Source organism: Podarcis filfolensis, assembly GCF_964270895.1.
Source record: "Podarcis filfolensis genome assembly, chromosome: 6".
NCBI classification, from domain to species: domain Eukaryota; kingdom Metazoa; phylum Chordata; class Lepidosauria; order Squamata; family Lacertidae; genus Podarcis; species Podarcis filfolensis.
Genome location: NC_139609.1, coordinates 11,633,448 through 11,656,616, shown reverse-complemented (window position 1 = coordinate 11,656,616; position 23,169 = coordinate 11,633,448). Strand labels below are relative to the sequence as shown.

General features: G+C 45.6%; 1 protein-coding gene across 4 annotated transcripts in view; it reads right to left on the bottom strand.

The window, feature by feature from the left end:
• Positions 1 to 23,169, bottom strand: part of HMCN1 (hemicentin 1) — a 313,634-nt gene that overhangs the window by 132,558 nt on the left and 157,907 nt on the right. For all 4 annotated transcript variants that reach the window (XR_014549512.1, XM_083620076.1, XM_083620077.1 and 1 more), the window contains 9 exons: positions 21,546 to 21,700; positions 16,902 to 17,180; positions 14,351 to 14,632; positions 12,733 to 12,841; positions 10,743 to 10,912; positions 10,146 to 10,300; positions 7,907 to 8,030; positions 4,974 to 5,075; positions 1,498 to 1,674 (listed from right to left, as the gene is read on the bottom strand). Coding sequence is in view for 3 of the 4 variants with exons in the window: in XM_083620076.1 (XP_083476202.1) it covers positions 1,498 to 1,674; positions 4,974 to 5,075; positions 7,907 to 8,030; positions 10,146 to 10,300; positions 10,743 to 10,912; positions 12,733 to 12,841; positions 14,351 to 14,632; positions 16,902 to 17,180; positions 21,546 to 21,700 (1,553 nt within the window). In the remaining variant the exon portion in view is untranslated. The remainder of the gene's footprint in view (positions 1 to 1,497; positions 1,675 to 4,973; positions 5,076 to 7,906; positions 8,031 to 10,145; positions 10,301 to 10,742; positions 10,913 to 12,732; positions 12,842 to 14,350; positions 14,633 to 16,901; positions 17,181 to 21,545; positions 21,701 to 23,169) is intronic.

Here is a 23,169-nt window from a genome sequence, read left to right as displayed (position 1 = left end):
GTGCTTTAGGAGCAAAGAAATAATAACAATAATGATATAGCACTAATCCTGCAGAAGAAGCATATTAGCTGACAACTTCTGAAGGCAGCCCTGTATCAGGAAGCTTTTAATGTATGTTTTACTGTGTTTTTATATTAAGTTGGAAGCTGCCCAGAGTAGCTGGGGCAACCCAGTTGAATGGGCGGAGTATAAGTAATAAATCATTATTACTGTACAAGCATTACTCGTTTGATTGACAGCTAATCAGTTTGGGGGTTTTTGTATTTTGAAAAAACTTTCTTCCTAGCTTTTGCCGACAGGTGAAGACATTTTTTGCTCTGGTGGTCTTTTGCCTTGCTAAGTGTCTGATGATGTTAATAGGCATATATTCTCTGTGGTCTCGTCCTCTGCTGCTGCACTGCTATTGAACTTTAACCCAAGCTTTCATTTTCTGATATTAATATGATTTCCTGATATTAAAAGCGTTGTATGCCAGCCTGATTCATGGGAGGACAGGACAGACATGTCTAGTAGTAGCAGTAGTAATTATCATCCTCATCGTAAATGTTTTTTTTTCATGATTGTGCCATATTTTTGCATGATAAAGTAACAAGTGATGCAAATCACAGTGGAACCTCGGAAACCAAACGCCTGTAAACTTGAATGTTTCGGCTTCTGAACGATTGAAAACTGGAAGTGATTGTTCCGGTTTTTGAATGATTTTAAGAAGTCGAATGTCCGGTGCAACTTCCGATTGGCTGCAGGAAGCTGGACTTCCGAAACAGAAGTCAAATGGACTTCCGAAACAGATTCCGTTCGACTTCCAAGGTACGCCTGCAATACATTTTTTGGTAAAGAAAGAGGCTTGATAACAAGGGTAAAGGGGCTGAGCAACTACCAAGACAAACCAGGGTTTGTATTCCCCAGACACACAAAGATTGTGGCAAGGAAACCAAGGAGAACATAAATTTAAATTTTCTCTCTTTGCACACAAAGGAAGAAGGGAAGAACACCTTGGCTTGTGCATTTAAATCTGTATGAATTTTTTGCACCCAAGTAAAAACCTGTGTTCTGTAGTTGCATCTGATTTGGCCAGACTATAAGAAAACAATGGAATTTTTTTTTAAAAAAAACAACAACGTTGTTGGAAGCGGTTAAAGGTGTCTCAAGGGTCTGAAAAGGTTGACGGCTACTTGAGTGAAAGACTAGCAACAATGAAATAAACACTTCAGTTTGCTGAAAAGGCAACCTTGAGATCTGTCTTCCAGACACGACTACACTGCACAGTTCTGTCAAGGAAACACTTCAGAACGGAGTGTTCTCCCATTTTTAAGTTTTGCCGGTGCTACAGAACTGAGCTCTGGACTAAATCTTCCCCGAGTTTTCTCCTGGGAAACAATTTTAACGAGTACCTGGAAGCTATTAAGTGCACAAAATAAAACATGAAAAGAACAGATGAAATGCGGAGAGGTGTTTCCCCCATCGAGCAGTCCTTTTTTTATGAGAAGAAATATTTACCGTGAACCTGGAGGCTGTAGAACAGCTCGGCTATTCCTGCCGCATTCGCCACAACACATTTATAAATGCCAGTGTCGGAGATGTGGGCGCCATCAATCTGCAAAACCTGCCCTCTGTTCAAGAAGCTGACGCTGGCGGTGTTGGTGAGAGGGTGGTTATCTTTGTACCACGTGATGACTGCAGAGGGAATTAAGTAAAAGAGGCTGGTGAGATGGGTCTAGAACTCGCTGCTCTGAATTTATCTAAAACTCAAAAGCTCCTTGGAAGGGGCGAGGGAAGGCAACTGCCTGTTATGTTCAAATGCCACTCATGCACAAAAGTAAAACAGAGGCTTTGAGTGCCTTCGTCTTGGATGGCAAATGCGGAAAAGCAAAGGCGGTGGGCGGGTGGAGAAAAAATTAAGGATTTCCTTCTCACTTTTGAAATGCAAACAAGCTCAGCGTTAGGACTAGGGCTGGGCGATATATCGACCAGTTTGAAGTCCATATTGTGATCTCGGTTTAATAATTTTTGACCTGGCAAAATCATGATGTGCGTGTGACTGCATGCTATGTAAAAATCCCAACGTTGGAAAACTGGTCAAGCCAGCCAACACTTCTCTCGATTCCTGCAGCTCCTGTTAACTCTGCTGACTCAGCTCTTGAGAATTACGAGAGCAGGCAAAAATCGCGATGCAGGAAAAATTGCGAAGTCAGCCAACGCCTCTACCTAGCTCCATCCTTATTTCAGACATTGTAAAATATGGCATATCAGAATGTTTAGCTGGTGTTTATCACAGTGTTGAAAACCCAGCCCTAATTAGGCCACATATATATCCAAAGCAACACTAAGTCATGGTCCCATCAACACTAGGATTTCTACTTGTGCAATGGAACTTCCCCCCCGCCATGCCCCCTAAATCTATTATAGGGGCTCATTCGAACCCTCTGGAAAAGATTTGGAGAGGATACAGGGCAAAAGAAAGGGGAGAAAGTCCCGTTGCACCCCAGCGGGAAAACTTGCGCTAAAAGGATGTGTTAGAGGGATTGTTGTTGTTGTTGTTTAGTTGTTTAGTCGTGTCCGACTTGTCGTGACCCCATGGACCAGAGCACGCCAGGCACTCCTGTCTTCCACTGCCTCCCGCAGTTTGGTCAAGCTCATGCTGGTAGCTTCGAGAACGGATACTGCCCAATAACTGCCCATCAGGTTGCATATTCAAGCAGTCTCTGTGGCCTGTTATTGTTTTCCTCACTGGTCACTTGCTTATCCCCCACCCCCATAACAATATGCTTTGGAATAACATCCCTACAACAACAACAAAATTTTCCTTCCAGTAGCACCTTAAAGACCAACTAAGTTAGTTCTTGGTATGAGCTTTCGTGTGCATGCACACTTCTTCAGATACACTGAAACAGAAGTTGCCAGATCCTTCTATATAGTGAGAAGGTGGGGAGGGGTATTACTCAGAAGGGTGGTGGGAATGGGTGATTGGCAGATAGCTGTGATGAGCCTGTTGACGACTCTTAACGACTGCAATAGGTCTTACAGGAAAAAGCAAGGGGTGAGAATGCCTACAACAGCCCACACTACTTAGGATTTTTTATTTGACAGTTATAAAGCACCTGAAATTTTATAAATACTAAACATAAAAATGTACACATGAAAATATGGTGGCATGGCATCAAAGCACATCTAAGTTTTGCTCAAACAGAAGTTGTTGTTGTTGTTTAGTCATTTAGTCGTGTCCGAATCTTTGTGACCCCATGGACCAGAGCACGCCAGGCACTCCTGTCTTCCACTGCCTCCCGCAGTTTGGTCAAACTCATGTTCGTAGCTTCAAGAACACTGCCCAAGCATCTTGTCCTCTGTCGCCCCCTTCTCCTTGTGCCCTCCATCTTTCCCATCATCAGGGTCTTTTCCAAGGAGTCTTATCTTCTCATGAGGTGGCCAAAGTATTGGAGCCTCAGCTTCACGATCTGTTCTTCCAGTGAGCACTCAGGGCTGATTTCCTTCAGAATGGATGCGTTTGATCTTCTTGCAGTCCATGGGACTCTCAAGAGTCTCCTCCAGCACCATAATTCAAAAGCATCAATTCTTCGGCGATCAGCCTTCTTTATGGTCCAGCTCTCACTTCCATACATCACTACTGGGAAAACCATGGCTTTAACTATACGGACCTTTGTTGGCAAGGTGATGCCTCTGCTTTTGTCTAGGTTTGTAATTGCAAAGAGAAGTGGGGGACTTAAAAACAATAGGAGCACAGACAATGGAATGGGTGGAATTAAAATGTGGATGCAATCTCCCACAACAAACGGGGAGCCGTGTGGACAATCCAGTATAAACCCACTTCAAATGCACTATTAATGTGTCAACGACATGCGCCTGCACGTACCCACAAGAAAGCATCAGTCCAGATGGGCCCAAGGCCAGTTCACAAATGGCCAAGTGTTGAGTGATCCAGCGACACGCATACATATGTAAACAAGCTCATCCTGAAAATCTGTTTCTACGTTTACGGGGTGAGAAGGAATGATAAAGGAAGCAGGAGCCAGCAAAAGCAGAGCCAGCCCCAAGGCAAATTCAGTCCAGTCCAAGAGTTTAGAATGTCACCTCTGCCAAGGCAATCAAGGGAGCCGCTTCAAAAGCAGCCAATTTCTTTCTTCAGCCTCACTCCTGGAGTCTCTGCATCCGATTTCGCAATGTCAGAAGCAGCCTTGTACATGTCATGTGGTTAGTCAGCAAATCCACCCCGAAGGCTCTTTTTGTCGCAGAGAAGTAGACAGTAACTTAAAAAGAATTGCTTCGGATAATGAGCAAGACCCGTCCCCAATTCGTAGCAATGAGGACGCTCTGAGGGAAAGCCAACTGCACCATCTATCCATGCATGGCCGAAACACCTCAGTCGATGCAGCACACTTAATGCAGCACGCAATATCTGCACCCTTCCCAGCCCTCCGGCTGCCTCGCAAAACTACTTCTGCCCATTTTTCGAGGAACGCTGAATAGGAAACCGTTTGCTTTCTAAGCACGTGGAGTGTTCGTGAACATTCTGTACATTCCCGGCAACTGAGCCAAACCAGTACCAGAAATGTTACCGCAACAAACACTTGATGGGATTCAACATTGCGCCAAGAGGGGTATGAATGCAGGATACAAGGGCCACTCGTGCAAGGGGGTTTCCCCCTGTTCCACCATCCCTTAAACTGTTCTGGGGTTTCTCCAATCCTGCAGAGCAGATTTAGAGGATGCAGGGAAGGACGTTTGTTGCACAAACGGACCTTGTTTCGTGCATGTAATAACTTAGTTGAATCCCACCCAAGACAACACAGATGGGTTTGCAGCACATGAGCTACACAAAACATCTACTGAAAGAGAAATCCCATTAAGTTTCATGCAGCTACTTTAGGGTAGGTGAATCCTGAAATATGGCTCCTCCCGCTCACCCAATTTAATTTTTTTTTAAAATTACGAGCAATAACTTCAGAGTGTGTATCTACCTGGCAAAGGATTTCCAGATGCTTTGCACTCCAGCTGTATTGGATTGTTCAAAACCACAGTCTCATTTATCATCTTTCCTGCATCCTTCAAACTGGGTGGCTCTGGGAAAGAAAAGGATAAAAAGATTATCATCTTGGTTGTTCAGCCTCACATATATGAAGGCTTTCTTCTGTGCGTATCCAGTTGCGTGCTGAGGTCCCCCAAAACACCCCTACCCCAATAACTCACACATCACTCATAAATTTTTGTTTAAGGTTTTTGGCATAGTTTTGGCCACAACTTTATTAAACATACAAATTGTGAGTGGTTGCTTAGGCATTGGTTATGACTATCTGTCCCCCCCGCCTTGGGGGACAGCACTGACTCCCGGATTCCAGCGAAAGCCAGTGTGGAGGAACAAGATCAGGGATAACTGGAGCTGCGACACAGACCCTCAGCTTCTCCCCGCATGCTCCCAGGAGCTTACGCGGCCCGCACCCGATTCCAGGGGTTTGGACGAGAGGATGGTAAGCCCCTGAATTCCTTTAACAGAATTCCCATGCAGCAGCAGCATTGGAGGGGCAGGCACAGCCAATCCATACCCCTTCACCAACCAATTTAAACCAATGCCTAACCGCCAACCTTACAAGTTGTGACGATTTGCTACGCAGTAGGCAAAAACCAAATGGCACACACTAATCAGCCAAATGGAAAAATTCCTACCAGGCCCCCGCACCAAGGCGGACGACCCCATGATAGGCATAGCAAGGTCAAAGCACAAGCCCAAAAGGGAGGGCGGGCGGGTGATCCGGTTCCCACATTGAAAGAGAAAGCAGCTTGCTGTGAACCTTGTTTAAATAACCTGTTCCCACCCCCAAATTGGCAACATCAATTTTATCCCAGCAACTCAAACAGCCAATCCTTGCCAGGCCCCTCTATCTTATACTGCCTGGCAACTATGGGGTGTCTTGCTAGGCCCCATCCGCAACACGTGCTCTCCTTTAGTGAGAACACGCTTTTCCGCGACATTATCAATACATATATAATGAAGGCTCCAGGCAAAGCTCCATGGGGACAGCATTCTACAATTGGGGAGGCACTACAGAGAAGTCCCGTTCTCATGCCAACACCCTCCAGACCTCAAGTAGAAGAGGCACACATATTTCTTAAACCAGAACATGGAGAGACCTAATTGGTTTTTCCCTTCTTCTCTGGGATGTTTCAGGTGTTGTGGTACCTCACACCACACAAACAGAAGGAGCACGGGTCAAGGAATGTAGTTGATGTGAGAGTGGAAAGGATGTGTGGTATTTATAATCCCCTTCTGCCATCCCTAAGCACATCTGTTCCCATGTCAAGGGAATGCACACAGCAGATAGTTAACTGTTTATTGTTAAAGATATCACTCACGGTAGCTACTACAGCTCTTGATAGCTACACACACCAACCTAGCATCAGGTCCATGCTCTTTGGAGACCACCAGTTTATGTACCTTCCCCCAATGGGCTGTGCACTTGCAACTGGAGACTATACCTCAATGGGAACGTCCTCTGCTCATCCCTTTTCAGTCCCCTCCTGGTTCTGGGAGACAGTGATGCAGGAGAAGGTGGGGAAGCAGCTGTCCCTTCACTTGCCTGACCTGCCTCCTCTTCTTCCAACCCATCCTGTGCTCCACCCTCCAGCTCTGAAGTTTCCACTGCCTCCGACTCTTGCCTCCTGGATGTTACAGTTCCCATAAAATCACAGGCCCCTCTCGAGTTAGTCCCCAGCCTGCCTTCCCCAGTGCACAGTCATCAACACCCTGGCACCCCATTTGAGGGTATCTGTGGAAGTCACCCCTGGTGATGGGCAAAAACTCCCTTGCCGCAATGCTGTGTGCAGAAATCTTCACATCAAAGCTGGCCCCGAATCACTAGACTGACATGCGATCAATCATTTCCTCCACAAAGCCTCTCCTCCTTCCGGAGGGGAGGGATTGTGAGCGGGAACCGATTCTCGAGCTACGCAGGGGGCGTTCCGGCCCCTGCCCTCCCACTGACGCTCGCGCGCCACGCCTCCCAGAAGGGCGCCCAATCAGGTGGACGCTCGGGGGGCGTGGTTTAGCCGCTCAAATGCGGCTGCGCCAGCTCTTCTTCCCATTCCGCTGCCGTTTTCCTCGCGTCACCCACCCACCACTCCCTTTAGTGCATAGGTGTTCGCTTGACCTTGCTATGGACCTATGGTTGGTCGCCCTGGTTGCCCAGGGGGCCTGGTAGGAGTTTTTTCCAACTGGCAAATTGGCACCAGCCTCTTGGTTTTTTTCGCCTACCTCGTAGCAATCGTCACAACATTCTCGGTATTTGGCGGTTAGGCACTGGAATGTGTTGTTGGTGTATGGAAGGGGAAGGTGTGGCCATCGCCTACCCCTTCACTTATGGGTATTCCGTTAAAGGAATCCGGCGGTCGTGGATCCTGTCCGATGCCCTATGTGGCGGGGGGCCATGGCACGACCCCCGGTGACATCAGGGGAGAGCTTACAGTTGTATTTGCATCAACAGGCTCCCCCTACTGGTGGTTAACCCCCGTCTGACTCACCCCTCTCTGAGTGGGTGGAGTCAATATTTGCTGTTGTCCAGTGCCTAAGCCAATACCTCTCACATGCTGTAATCAATAAAGTTGTGGCCTTTTCTTGCCCATTAACCTAATATGCCGTGTCCACGTGTTTTTATTATTCCCAAGCGGGGGACAGGTCCTCGAATCACAATACTGGGGACGCCTCTGAAAAACGAACGCTTGCATAGATGACAAGAAGGGAAGGGTGTGTCATAAAAATGTCGGGAGCTGCTAGATGCTATCAGAAACACCTAAAACGCTTGCAAAACAACAAGAGCTGAGCAGGAGAATGTATGTGGAGCATGCATGTGTGGACCTAGCATAATCAATAGGCTATGTTCCATGTTGGGAAAACCATTACCATACACATGCAGTCGGACGTGTTGTTGGGCTTCGCCAGCTGCATTTGTTGCCACACAGGTGTATCTCCCAGCATCTTCCATCAAAGCCTTGGCGATCTGCAGGATGCGTCCGGAGGACTCCAGCTGCTCCAGAATGGGAAAAGAAAAAAACAAGCATCCACAGAGATATCCAATAGGATATGCATATTATCGGTTCTTCTTCCAAATGGCAATTATATTCAAGGTGCTTACTTCTGGATTTTTGGCTTTAAAAATCCAAAATCCCACTGCTAAAGTTCCAGTTCAGCAGCTGGAATAAATCATGCATAAAGAATAAATGCAATTCATTTGCATGCTTGGTCTTAGGTAAATGATCAAGGCATTCTTTTGTGTGCTTGTTTTCTAATCTTGGCCCATTATGAGGATTAGGTAAAGGGACCCCTGACCGTTAGGTCCAGTCGTGACCGACTCCAGGGTTGCGGCGGTCATCTCTCTTTATTGGCTGAGGGAGCTGGCGTACAGCTTCCAGGTCATGCGGCCAGTATGACTAAGCCGCTTCTGGCGAACCAGAGCAGCGCACAGAAACGCCGTTTACCTTCCTGCCAGAGCGGTACCTATTTATCTACTTGCACTCTGACGTGCTTTCGAACTGCTAGGTGGGCAGGAGCAGGGACCGAGCAATGGGAGCTCACCCCGTCGCGGGGATTCGAACTGCCGACCTTCTGATCGGCAAGCCCTAGGCTCAGTGGTTTAACCCACAGCGCCACCCGCGTCCCATTATGAGGATTTCCAAAGACAACATTCCACTTTGTGATTCTTTCTTCTTCTTATCCCCTGTAGAGCTCTGCTTCCCCCCCTTCATTTCAATTGACCTAGAAAAAAAGCCTAGGAGTTTTAAGCTATCGGCATATTAAACAGAACTAAGGTACACTGGGGAGCAGGTTTCACGTTTAAATTATAGCAATGAGCAGTAGCAGTGTGTGTGGCACAACAGAGTCGCTCTCTTGCCAATTACAAAGTCTATTTATTTGGTTTTTCAAATTAAAATTTTACGGAGATATATCAAACATAAATCATAAAAACAAGATTCCAAGGAATCTCCTGGACTTCCCTCCTCCCCTTTGTGGGTCCTATTGTTAATCCTTTCCTCCTGCATCTTTTGTGATAATCCAAATAGTTTACCTCTCTGCTGTGCCCAAAATTCACCATTAAACTACAAACATTATTCCAACCCTACTAACGATTTTAACTGTTTACTATGGTCTTTAAGGTAGGTTATAAATTTCCCCCATTCCTTGTTAAAATTTTGGTCTTCCTGATTTCTGACTCTTCCGGTCATTTTAGCCATTTTAGCATAGTCCATCAACTTCATCTGCCATTCTTCTCCGGTAGGGACGTTTTCCTTGAGTCGCTCTCTTGTCAATGGGGTTCCTGCTACCGTGGCAAATTCAGGGCTGCACAGAAACACTTCTGGCCAACCAGGCATTCCTGTTAGTGCGCCTGTGAAGTCCCGTGAACCTGCTGTTGCTTTGCCCTATCTCCGCCCAGGCAGTGACCCTGGTGATGGGCCGGTGGCTCCATGGATCTGCCCCACCACTTGGGATGCTACTGTTGATGGTGTTCCATTTTTAAGCCTCTGGAAAGGCCAGGAGGTGGGAGGGCAAATGGGAAACTGTGAATCTGAAGGGTCTAAAACACTTGGGCTGATAAAGCAGCACAATATCAGAACAATATAATATTCCCCACCCCCTGCACCGTTCTGCTGAAGAATCCCATAAATAATAATAATAATAATAATAATAATAATAATAATAATAATAATTTCTTATTTGTACCCTGCCCATCTGGCTGAGTTTCCCCAGCCACTCTGGGCGGCTCCCAATCGAGTGTTAAAAACAATACAGCATTAAATATTAAAAACTTCCCTAAACAGGGCTGCCTTCAGATGTCTTTTAAAAATAAGATAGCTGCCTATTTCTTTGACATGTGACGGGAGGGCGTTCCACAGGGCGGGTGCCACTACCGAGAAGGCCCTCTGTCTGGTTCCCTGTAACCTCACTTCTCGCAGTGAGGGAACCACCAGAAGGCCCTCGGAGCTGGACCTCAGGGCTGAACGATGAGGGTGCAACTCAAAAGTTTATACGTTCCTGCACCAACAAAATTACGTGCAACCACCTTGCTTGTTGGGTGTCTCTGTTCTCCTGGAAACTGGCGTGGCAATCATTTAATGCTGTGGATTACTGAAATCGTGATACGTACTCGGATATTTGCTCTCGCTGTATTTACAGGCCGGCTGTCTTTCAACCAAGTGATTGAAGGGATGGGTATGCCATTGGCAATGCACTGCAAGGTTACTGGTTTGTGTATCACTACAGATCTCTCAGGGAGCCCAGTCGATTTTATTGTTGGAGGAACTATAAAAAAAATCAACACAGAGTGTTATGCAGGAGCAACACAATCCAGCTGCTATAAACCTGCATACAGTTATCAAGACAGTAGGAAAAGATCTCTTTCAAATTCTTACAATATGTTAAAACATTCAGCTACCACTGAAAATGGCAATTGGTTATTTAATTCCCCTGCTAAAAAGGCAGCAATGTGTTGATACTCACCATCCCAGTCCATAAGATCTAGAGCAAGACTTGGAGCAAGACAGGTAAACAAAGACTGCTACAAAGGTGAATGCATTCCCCTGTTTTGTGAGCAGCAAAAGGCAATTTAGAATCCTGAAATTCTGGTGTTATACACTGAGCGAAACTGCAACGCATTTAAGGCTGTTTGATAAGGAAATATATTCAGAGACATTCCCTCTCCCCCACCCCACCCTCAATTTTCTTTCCTGGAGAAACAACGCACCATGCACCGTCACATCAAATTCCTTTTTGTTTTCGCCTGCCTTGTTGGTTGCTACGCACTGGTAATGGCCAGTATCCGAGACTTCAGTCCGCGAGATGAGAAGCTTGCGTCCGTTTAGTAAGATCTTATATCCGATTCCCCCTTCGATAGGCTGGCCATTTTTCAACCACCTGGTGGATTAAAAAGCAGGTCTCATTTGTATAAGCTAGGGGATCGTAAGATACCTGTGAAAGTATTCACAAACTAACAGAGGCTACGGAGGCTGAGCTTCATTCAGAGTCTGACACTTCGCCCAGCGAACTACTGTGGATTGTGTTTGTTCAGGTCTCCCAACCCTCCAGCTGCCTAAGAGAATATGGGCATGCTACCTCCGTCGCTGAGACTGGCAAATAATAAATAACAACAACAACAACATCCAAGCCACTATCAAATATAATAATAATTTATTTATATCCCTGAGTGCTCACTGGAAGGACAGATTGTGAAGCTGAGGCTCCAATACTTTGGCCCCTCATGAGAAGAGAAGACTCCCTGGAAAAGACCCTGATGCTGGGAAAGATGGAGGGCACAAGGAGAAGGGGACGACAGAGGACGAGATGGTTGGACAGTGTTCTCAAAGCTACCAGCATGAGTTTGAGCAGACTGCGGGAGGCAGTGGAAGACAGGAGTGCCTGGCATGCTCTGGTCCATGGGGCCACAAAGAGTCAGACACGACTAAACGACTAAACAACAACAAATTTATATCCCGCCCTCCCCAGCCGAAGCCGGGCTCAGAGCGGCTAACAACAGTAAAGTAATACAGCATTCTAAAATCAATTCATTATAAAATCAGTTCAAATCAAATTAATGGCAGCCATTGGGCTAGAGTTCTGTGAAGAATTTCTGCATTGGCCAAGCCTGTAGAAGTTGAAGGAGTCCGCTCTCTGACTTGCCCAGTGAACTCCAAGCTCTGGGCTCCAGATTTTCCAAGTTCTCCAGCTTCCATCTTGGCCACTGACCTCAAATACCCTGAACTAGAGAGAATGCTCTCCATTTCGAAATGTATATATGGCCATCCATAGTACGGGTTTGATCTTGATGCGCACATCTATTAGCTTCTCTTCCTTACGCTAACACAAGTTGTATCGGCCAGGCAAAGCATGGGAAACCGTTACATTCATGGGAAACCAGGAAGAGAGAAAAAGAAGGAAAGTGGATTCTTGTAGGAAGGTAAACAATGGAAGGGAAGAAAACAGTGAATGGACACTGGAATCTTGGGAATGAATGATACTCATTGTACTCTAAAGGTTCAATGTGAACCACATCGGTAGAACATAAGACTCTTAATTGCAGGGTTGTGGATTCGAGTCCTACACTGGGCACAAAGATTCCTGAATTGCAGGGGGTTGGACTAGCTGATCCTTGTGGTCCCTTCCAACTCTACCATTCTATGATTCTATGACATTCGTGCCCAAAGAGCCTTCCCCAATGGTCCCTGAAACATTCCATAAGTAATTGGCAACTGACCAAAGACTCCACGGACCTCTGCCTCGTGGTTATAGACAAAACAATGCTTTGGCTTAGCATATAAGGCTTTGTTTTCTTTTCTTTCTGCATGTTAACCCTAATTTCTCTTTCAGCTGTTTGATTTCTAGGCCATGAAAAAAATGATAGAGGGTGGGAACCAGGAATGAAAGATCAAACTTTTTAAAAAGCAGAGGTGCCCAAGATATTCTCCAGCTTCACAAAAGCTAGAAAAATGTCCTGGCAGGCAAAAGAAACAAACGAGCAACTACAGAAAACATGGCATCCTGGATAATCTGAGGTTTCAGGAGTCTAAGGCAGATCTGTGACTTGACTCCTGAAATTATGGATGGATGGATGGATGGATGGATGGATTTATCTTAACCAGCCCAGTTGTGCGCAAAATGAGTAATAATGCATCAGAAAATTTTGGATTTCTTTTTCTGTTCCTTTGTCTCTCTTTTCGCATTGAACAATAGCTTCTTACGTGATGGTCGGCGGAGGCGTTCCTGTTACCGGGCAGTCCAGCTCCAGGGAGCTGTGAAGAATCACAATATAATCTGTAGATTCATTCTCCCCTTCCATACTTGGTGGCACTGGAAAGACAGCAAACCCAAAGGCACAAATAAAAGTACTGTCAGAATTTTAAAAAGGAAATGATTTAAAATGCTATTTCATGGTTCCACCCTTTCTTGGGCAATTCAAAATTTCATTGGACAAGAGATGGTTTAGAGCTTATACTTTTTGCAGCAATTTATTTACAGGTTGAACTGCTAGCACAGAAGCATAAAAATCAGCACAAATTTCCAAACAGCCTCAGTCCACCAACCCCAAACCCTGCAAGTGGTGGATAGTGATGTAACGAAACATGCCACTGAACTTTAGACAATGAAACCATTGTTAAATGAAGGTTTGGTTTAAAGAAACATGTTAATGAGGAGTTGCTAAATCTCCCGGTACTGTCTATTGTTCCCCATCAAAAACAAAATCCATATGTCACACAAATGGAGAGAGACAGTCCATTACAAATAGAGACTATATAGGTAAAGGTAAAGGACCCCTGGACAGTTAAGTCCAGTCAAAGGTGACTATGGGGTTACGGCACTCATTTTGCTTTCAGGCCAAGGGAAACGGCGTTTGTCCACAGACAGCTTTCCAGGTCATGTGGTCAGCAGGACTAAACTGCTTCTGGCGCAACAGGACACCGTGACAGAAACCAGAGTGCACAGAAACGCCATTTACCTTTCTCCCACAGCGGTACCTATTTATCTACTTGCACTGATGTGATTTCGAACTGCTAGGTTGGCAGGAGCTGGGACAGAGCAACAGGAGCTCACCCCATTGTGCGGATTCGAACCGCCAACCTTCTGATCGGCAAGCTCAGGAGACTCAGTGGTTTAGACCACAGCGCCACCCGCATCCCTAGAGACTATATAACACCCGTCCTGAAAGACCTACATTGGCTCCCAGTATGTTTCCAAGCACAAATCAAAATGTCGGTGCTGACCTCGAAAGCCCTAAACAACCTCGGCCCAGTATACCTGAAGAAGTGTCTCCACCTCCATTGTTCAGCCCAGACACTGAGGTCCAGCTCTGAGCACCTTCTGGTGATTCCCTCACTGCAAGAAGTGAGGTTACAAGGGAACCAGGCAGAGGGCCATCTCGGTAGTGGCGCCTGCCCTGTGGAACGCACTCCCATCAGATGTCAAAGAAATAAACAACTATCCGACTTTTAGATGAAGGCAGCCCTGTTTAGGGAAGTTTTTAAAGCTTTATGTTTTATCATGTTTTTAATATTCCATTGGGAGCCGCCCAGAGTAGCTGGGGAGGCCAGGCCAGATGGGCGGGATATAAGTAATAAATAATAGAAATGATAATAAATCACATAAAGAAAAAAAACAGTCCTATCCTGGTGCCATCCAGATGTTTTGGATCACAACTCTCATTATCCCTGACCATTTGCTACACTGGCTGAGGCTGACGGGAGCTGGACACCAACAGCTGGAAAACAGCAGGTTGGGGAAGGTTGACATAAGTGAAACTTGTGGAAATACCTGGTTGACAGTGAAGGTTAAATAAAAAGCTTAAATTCTGTTTTTACACACCTAGGATTTCCACATCATATTTGATTTCCTTCTCTCCTGCGATGCTGGTAGCCACACAGACATACTGGCCATCATCAGCCTCTCCAGCATTCATGATTTCCAACTTCCTTCCACCAGACACAATGTGCAGGTTGTCGCTGGCTTTCACAGGAACCCCATCCTTCAGCCAAGTAAGCAAGGGAGGTGGGTTGCCAGCAGCATTGCACTCCAGCACCAGGGAACTGCCAGAAACCACCTGCTTGTTCTGGATTGCTTCTGAGTCGCCCTCAATAACTGGAGGAACTGGAAGGAAATGGAGAGGAAAGAGGTGACCACTCAAAAATCCAAGCCATTATTTTCTGTGACCACTCAAAAATCCAAGCCACTATTAAATCAATTGGTTTGGTTCCATCCCAGGTAACTCAACCTCCAAGGAATTATCTTGTATGGCAAAACCATGGTTAACAAGAGGTATTTTCAGGCTGGTTAATGCCACAAAGCGTTGTATTTTTCGCTCCATAAGACACACTTTTTTCCTCCTAAAAAGTAAGGGGAAATGTCTGTGAGTCTTATGGAGAGAATGCGTGGTCCCTGGAGCAGAATTGCCCAGGAGCAAAAAGCAGATTGTGCTTTTTTTTTTTTTTTAGAAAGAGGGAAGGGGGTGTTGAAACTAAGCCGCTGAGCAGCTGAGCAGCAAGCGATCGGGAGGGGAGATAAGGGACTCTAGAGATAAAGGAGGCTGCCTGGGAGGAGGGTGGTAAAGGCAGCGAACTTGCAAGGAGCGGAGACAGGAAGATTAAAGCAATGAGGAGAGAAATTAGAAGAAAAGGAGGAGCAAAAAACTGTTCCAGCTAAGGAAAAGATACTAAGGCAAACAGGAGGGAAGGGGGTGTTGAAACAAAGCCGCTGAGCAGCTGATCGGCAAGGGATCGGGAGGGAGATAAGGGACTCTGGAGATAAAGGAGGCTGCCTGGGAGGGGGGAGGTAAAAGCCCATGGGTCCTCAGGATTTTTGCACTGGGTCACCCCAAATTCACCACCAGATCACATAGCATGTCCATAGCTACAGCCTGCACCAAAGAACACACACATCCATTGTTTTGTGGCAATGGTGCAAAAACGTGGTTACAAAGCACGGATCCACATGGATTCTCAGGATTTTTGCATTGGGCTACCCCAAACTCACCGTCAAATCACATATCATGTCTGTGGCCACAGCATGAACCACAAAAATCATACATCCACTGTTTCTTGTTTTCCTCCTCTAAAAACTAGGTGCGTCTTATGGTCAGGTGTGTCTTGTGGAGCGAAAAATACGGTAAGTGAGGACACCCATTTGTTAAACTGGCTTTTTGTAGGGAAAGCCATTTTTTAAATTCAAAGCTGTCATATGTTGCTGGATTTCCTCATGACAAGCAAAATAAGTAATTTCCAGTGAGAAAGCTCAACAGCTGAATCACTCTGAGCTGCTTCTCGACTTGTGGCTTTCCCCTGAATAATGCCTGGGGGTAGTGATTGTTTATGGGCAGTCTCAACATTGTGGTGGACCCGTAAGGTGTAAGAACTGGGTTGTCACCAAATTAAAACATAAGAACTCATTAAGAGCCCCGCTGGGTCGGACCAGAGGCCTATCTGCTCAAACCCCATCCCATTCTCATGGTGGTCAACCAGACGGGCTTGAGAACCCCATAAACAGAACCTCTGGACAGGGCCACTTCTGTTCCCTAGCAACTCATACCTACTGCTTCTGTGATACCAGAGGTAATATATACCTGTATACCTGAATACGTCTCCACCCCCATCATTCAGCCCAGACACTGAGGTCCAGCTCCGAGGGCCTTCTGGCAGTCCCTCACTGCGAGAAGTGAGGTTACAAGGAACCAGGCAGAGGGCCTTCTTGGTAGTGGCACCTGCCCTGTGGAACGCCCTCCCATCCAATGTCAAGGAAATAAACAACTCTCTGGCTTTTAGAAGACATCTGAAGGCAAGCCTGTTTAGGAAAGTATTTAATGTTTGATGTTTTATGGTGTTTTTAATATTCTGTTGGGAGCTGCCCAGAGTGGCTGGGGAAACCCAGCCAGAAGGGCGGGGTATTATTAATTAATTATTATTATTATTATTAAGCCATCATAATGACTAGCAGCCACTGATATGCTTATCCTCTATGGGTCTGCCTTTATAAAAAGGGGATGCATCTAAAGCACAACATGGGAGAGGAGGTAGGAGATGGAGCCCACTGGTTTTCCTTGAGACTAGAAGTAATCTGCACTGGGAGAAAACTGACCAAGGAGGAGAAGTTTCATAGGGGATATGCAGGCAGGGAATGGGGCAGGGTCCAGCTCCCCCACCTCTCCTTATCACCCATATTATGCTTAAAATAAGTCTGCCACCCTCTAAAGCTTTCTACATCAATTTGGCTCAACCCTCAACCAACTGAAAACCTGAGTCTAAGAGCAGTTAATAACAAGCCAAGAAAAGTCAAGGGGAGGCCCAGATTGGCTGGACAGATCAAATTCCAGTTTTCTGACTGCATGCCGAACAAATAAGTATGTTCTTTCTCGTCTCCTTCCTACCATAGACATCCACTAGGAATATTTTTTCAGCAGTCCCAGCTACGTTGGTTGCCTGGCAGCTGTACTTTGCAGAGTCAGAAACTTGTGCACGAGGAATCTGAAGGAATTGCCCCCTGTCAAGGTAAAGAGCTTCTGGGCTAGAAGCAATAGGGCGTCCATCCTTATACCACGTTATGGTAGGAGCTGGGATTCCCCTTGTCTCACATTCCAGCTTTAGCACACTGTTCAGCAACGTTGACACTTCAGTGGTGATGTTTCCGCCTTTGATCGCAGGTGGGACTGTTTTCAGGGAAGGAACAGGAGGAGGAAAACAGTAAAAATCAAGGTGCAAAGAAGAGGAAGAGTCTTAGAACACAAAAGGAAGCCAGAGCTTAATTATGACTTGGTTTTAAAGGGCTTTCAGCGGACAAATTGTTTTCCCCACCCCACAACGGCAAAAACAAAACAAAAAACATGGTGATGTAGTTTCCTCCACCCGCCCTCTGTAGCAGCAGCATCTGGGAACAGATTTGCCACAATAGTTTTTGATGGTTAAACGGGCTCCTAATGGGAGAAACTAGCAAGAGACAGGGAAAAATCTAATTGGAACCGTCTTCAAAATATAAACTCAGATATGCAGTGTTTATTAACACTCTTATTTGTTCATTGCATTAAGTGTTGAAACAAAGTTTAGACTAAAGCATGGCATATGCTTCAAAATATATAAACTGTTAACTATTACAAAATATAATCCACTATTGCAAAGCACTTCAAGCATCTCACAGTCAATAAACGGGGGTGCCTTTGATGTTTAGATAGCAACCTGTATAATAACTTTGAATTTGCTTTCAAACCCACGTTAAACGTTTCTCTGAATTGCATAGCGCTAATGTCTGTCATAAGGGACGCGGGTGGCGCTGTGGGTTAAACCACAGAGCCGAGGACTTGCCGATCAGAAGGTCGGCGGTTCAAATCCCCACAACGGGGTGAGCTCCCGTTGCTTGGTCCCTGCTCCTGCCAACCTAGCAGTTCGAAAGCACGTCAAAGTGTAAGTAGAAAAATAAGTACTGCTCTGGCAGGAAGGTAAATGGCGTTTCCGTGTGCTTCTCTGGTTCGCCAGAAGTGGCTTAGTCACGCTGGCCACATGACCTGGAAGCTGTACGCTGGCTCCCTCGGCCAATAAAGCGAGATGAGCGCCACAACCCCAGAGTCGGTCACGACTGGACCTAATGGTCAGGGGTCCCTTTACCTTTTTAATGTCTGTCATATCCTACAAGATTCCTTCCCAAAGGCCCTTTGATCCATGTTTGGGTGTGTGAGAGAAAAACAAAAGGAGAAAACATATCCCATGTATTTTAGAGAGACTGCATGCACAGTCAGGACAGGGATTCTTGCACATTATCCTGGTGAAGCCATCTGTCCAAACACAACAGATGCCTTCCTGGGCATACAGGAACCGTTCCATTTTATTTCACCCAGGGTAAAAGAATGGTGAAAAGGGAGTTTGCTGAACAATGTGGATCCTGCAGCCTAATTCAAACAGGGGGGGGGGGGTTTCAGAGTTGAAGAAAAAACATCCATGTAAATCAATAATAAAATGAACGGATTGCTTCACTGACACTCAGCCAGCCATTGTCAGCCAGCTGAGCACATCAAAAAAGCAAAATAATATGGGGCTCAGATTGGCTAAGGAGAGCCTTAAGTTTCACCCTAGACACCCTCTGTGCCTTCCCTCAGGAGACCCGGCTCATATTTTGAGAACCACAAGTAACACTTCAACACTGCGCTGGTTTCAGCATTCCTTGAAACCCAGAATGATTCCCCGTCCTCTGGAGGCAACAGCTTATGTGGATTCCTAGCCAAAAACAATGTATGTAAACTAATCATTTGCAGATGCTCCTGCGAGACACTGCGAGCGACATCCACTGCGCACACAAGCCAAACCCTCAATGAGTAGCTTGACTGCTGGTGGAGGTAATGTTTGCCTGCCAATGTAAGCCCCGCGCTGCCAAACAAGTCAGTTGATTGCAACCTGCCAGCACCCCAGGTTCCAAGATATCATTCAAAATGGCACTTTAAAGATGCGAAAGGCCTAATAAAACAAACACTGCTGGGGCAGGGGTGTTGCATGAATGACGGGTGACCTCCCGTCTAAGATCTCTTCAGGCAAACATTTTCCCACCTGTTACAAATCGGGCTCATCTGACCTGTCCATCATTTTGATTCCAGTATCCGTACCTAAGGAGATCCTGGGGCAGCGGTTCTCAACCTGTGGGTCCCCAGATGTTGTTGGACTACAACTCCCATCATGCTGAGCTCTGGATGCTAGCTAAGGGTGATGGGAGTTGTAGTTCAACAACATCTGGGGACCCACAAGGTGAGAAAGGCTGTCCTGGGGTCTCTTTGAGCCTGTTATCAACACAGACAGACAGGAATGATTTAGTTTCTACGCAAAGAGGAGCTCTGCACTGCGCTAGATCCAGAGATGGGGAAGGAATTTGGCTCAGTTTGCATTTTAATGTGAACCTGTTAGGAAAACATTCTTTAAGAAACAGATAAAAGTTCCTGGGAGCTTTAAAGAGGGTTCCAGAATTTTCTTTAGTGTGTATGAGTGGTACTCTAGGCTTGATTGGTGTCAGCTGGAGGTGCAAATAAAGGGAGGAAGTTGCAGCCTGCAATTTCCGTGCGACGAAAGCACACACACACACGCTGACAACAAGTTTGGAAGGAAGACAACGTGTGCTCCTGATACTGAGAGTTTTGCTGTGTCAGGATTGTTAATTACTGGACTGAGATTATACCATGCTGGAGAGATAAAGAAGGAATGTAAATAGCTTGTATATAACAGTAACAGCAATGCTTGTGCAACCAGTCAAGCAATAAAGAAGCTCTTGACTGTGAATTTGAGTATGACTCCTGTTCTTGTCCTCTGCCTCCAGAGAAAACTCTGCTACAACCAGTAAGAAGTGGTTTTACCGAGGTGCCACCACACAAGCAGGAAGCACAGGAGAAGTGTGCGGGTGGTAACCTCTAATAGAACCAGCCCGATATGCACTACAACTCCCATCATCCCTGACCACTGGTCCTGTTAGCTAGGGATGATGATGGGAGTTGTAGTCCCAAAACACCTGGAGGGCCGAGTTTGCCTATGCCTAGGCTACAACATGAATACCAAGTCTTGACTGCCCATAGACTGAACAACAGCATTAGGACCACAACCTTTTTAAAATAGGTTTTTGAAAAACCTGTTCACTGTAACTCATGGCGTAAGATAGAGTTAAAAAGTTAAATGCAGCTTAGAGGACTCTGACCTTCCCTTAGCGTGTATCTGTTAGCTGGTTTTGTCATCACTGCCATGTTGGTTTGAGACCACGTAAAAAGCCTCTGTCAATATTTATCAGTTTGTGCTCAGTCACTTGGGAGCTGGATTATTGCATCAAAAACATACCCTCAGATTGAACCATGTAGGCAGACATTTTACATGTACCCAGAAGACGTGGGAGCAACTACAGAGTCAAAGGCAAAGGAGGGGAGGGTTTTGTTAGTCTAAAAACGTCCCTTCAATTTAAACAGAAATGAAACAAATCCAGTGGAAGAGGTGATTTCAGATTGCCTCTCTTTTTCACTTACTATCCTCTTAGAAGGCAGACAAGTAAACAGCTGATTAAATATTATTATCATTTCTTGTCTAGGTCTCACACCCACCCTCTGAACGACTGTCTGCAGTTGGGGTCAAAGAGTCTAGGAAAGGTAATTGGATATACTGTCCCATTCAAACCTACATCGTCTGCCCTGTTTTATTTTGAAGGCCCAGAACATGTGGTCAGTTTGCATTGCACAGACTGCCCCCACACCCCACACAGATTATTCACTTTTTCCCCCCTTTTCGGTCTCCTGTCTGTTTTTGTTCTCTCTCCACTCCGATGCAATCTTGATGTGCAAGATCGCTAATGACTTCCTCTTAAAGCATTCTGGCAGTCTATCACAAGTTTCCTGTCTCAATTATTACATGAGATTCAAGTTGTTCTGCCTGGCTTCTGTCAGGGCTAGACAAAAATTACAACCCCCACATAAATCTCTGTTACGTTTTTTTCTGCCAGCCTTCCTTCCTTCCTTCGGTTCTGCTCGCAATCTATGCCCTGGAGAATGTCTGCAAATTCTCTACTTATGCTGAAATTAACTAAGAAGTGAGGTCAAGCTTTCCTGACAAAGATCCCTCATCAACTCCTTCCGAGATAAACTGGTTTGGCAAAAAGAATCACCTTACCAATCTGGCAGTCTTCAGGCACTTTTAACAACATATGTTTGATTATTTCATTTATGAAAGACTTCCTATGAAGCATCTCAGAGCAAATACCCAATAAAGAATAAGGGGTTTCTGCTGGTTCAAAAGCTGAAGAGGGGGGAGGGTTTTTTGGAATCTTGGATGCAACAAATAAGAAAACTTTAAATTTGTTAATTCTCTCTGTTGCAGTTGGGATATTGCGCTATGTGCCTGAGAATAAATGATATAACCTAAAATGCATTTGCACTGGTGTGTGTGTGTGTGTGTGTGTGTGTGTGTGTGTGTGTGTGTTAGCCAGGGTTAGCAATAGCTTCCGCTGTTTTCCTTACCAAAACAAACAGAAAAGATTTGCTAAAATCATACATTTGTAAGTTACTTACCATGGATTGTGAGTTTGAGTTCCTTAAACTGTTTGCCAGCAGAATTGGCTGCGCTGCACTGATAGCGCCCTTTGTCTATTCTCCGAGCACTCTTAATGTGCAGGATCTGGCCTTCATCCAAAACCTCAATATTAGGATCCCCTAAGAAGAGGGGCCTGTAGGAAAACAAAAAGGAAAAAAAACACCACCACTTCTGTGATACTGTGGGTGCACACAAGCCACAATGAGTAACCTGGAACTTATTTCTGCATAAACATGCCTAGGATTTCTCTATGTGTAATACACCACTCCTTCAACTCATCAGCATTGGGTTATTGTAACCAAACGGCTGTATCCAGCTGGGATCCCCAAACTGATGGCAAAATGAGTCTCCCGCCAATGAAATGGGGATCATGGAAATATTTAACAGTTCCCCCTCCCCCTTCATTCCTCCACTACCATCTCCATTGCTGTTCTGAAAGGTCCCCCCATCTTCTAAATCAGATTATTCAGGGGAGATGCAAGGGCAAGGGGAAATTGCCAAGCAACTCCGTCATTCATTCATTCATTCAGCCTTTATTGGCATAACATCAAAATTTAAATGATATACCTATTAAGATATACTACAATGTCACTTCCAGATGACCTTTTTATGGAGCACTGATTCCCCTTTGGTTGCACCAAGTTTGTGGGGAGGTTATGCATTTTCATTCCAAATACCCATTTCTAAATGCAGTTTGATATGTTTACGGTGTAGAGGACTGCACCAGAACATTTTAGGAAATATGAAAGCTAGTGACTATCTAAGTTTAATGTCTGTATTTTATTCCGGGAGATATGGATCAAGTCACAGTTCCTACTGAAATCTGCACAGATCTGAGTTCCTCGTGTATGTCCAGCCATAACCCTACAAGGTCAAACTGCTGCACATAAATGGTGCGTCTGCATTACAAAATTCAAATCAATGTGAAAATCTACTGAATTGTCACAGCGCCAACAAACCAAGGAACTGTGGAAGCTGCAGTTCTAAGCAGGAAGTTAGGCATCAGCAAGCAGTCACCCTTAGGGCTTCCTTGAACAAAATCACATTGTTCCAACATTTAAACCTGGCTCATAACAGTTTACATTTGTTATGTAAAGGTAAAGGGACCCGTGACCATTAGGTCCAGTCGTGACCGACTCTGGGGTTGCGGCGCTCATCTCGCTTTACTGGCCGAGGGAGCCGGTGTACAGCTTCCGGGTCATGTGGCTAGCATGACTAAGCCACTTCTGGTGAACCAGAACAACGCACGGAAATGCCATTTACCTTCCCGCTGGAGCGGTACCTATTTATCTACTTGCACTTTGACGTGCTTTCAAACTGCTAGGTTGGCAGGAGCAGGGACGGAGCAATGGGAGCTCACCCCGTCGCAGGGATTCAAACCGCCGACCTTCTGATCTGCAAGTTCTAGGCTCTGTGGTTTAACCCACAGCGCTACCCGCGTCCCTTTATTTGTTATGTAGATGTGCCCAAACAATTCGAAGCCACAGTCTGACAGCATTTATTCAATTATTAAACTTCTTAACTTAGGATCTCCTTCCTTGTGGGGTTTGAAGCAGAGATTGGGTGGCCATCTGTCATGGATGCTTTAGCTGAATTTCCTGC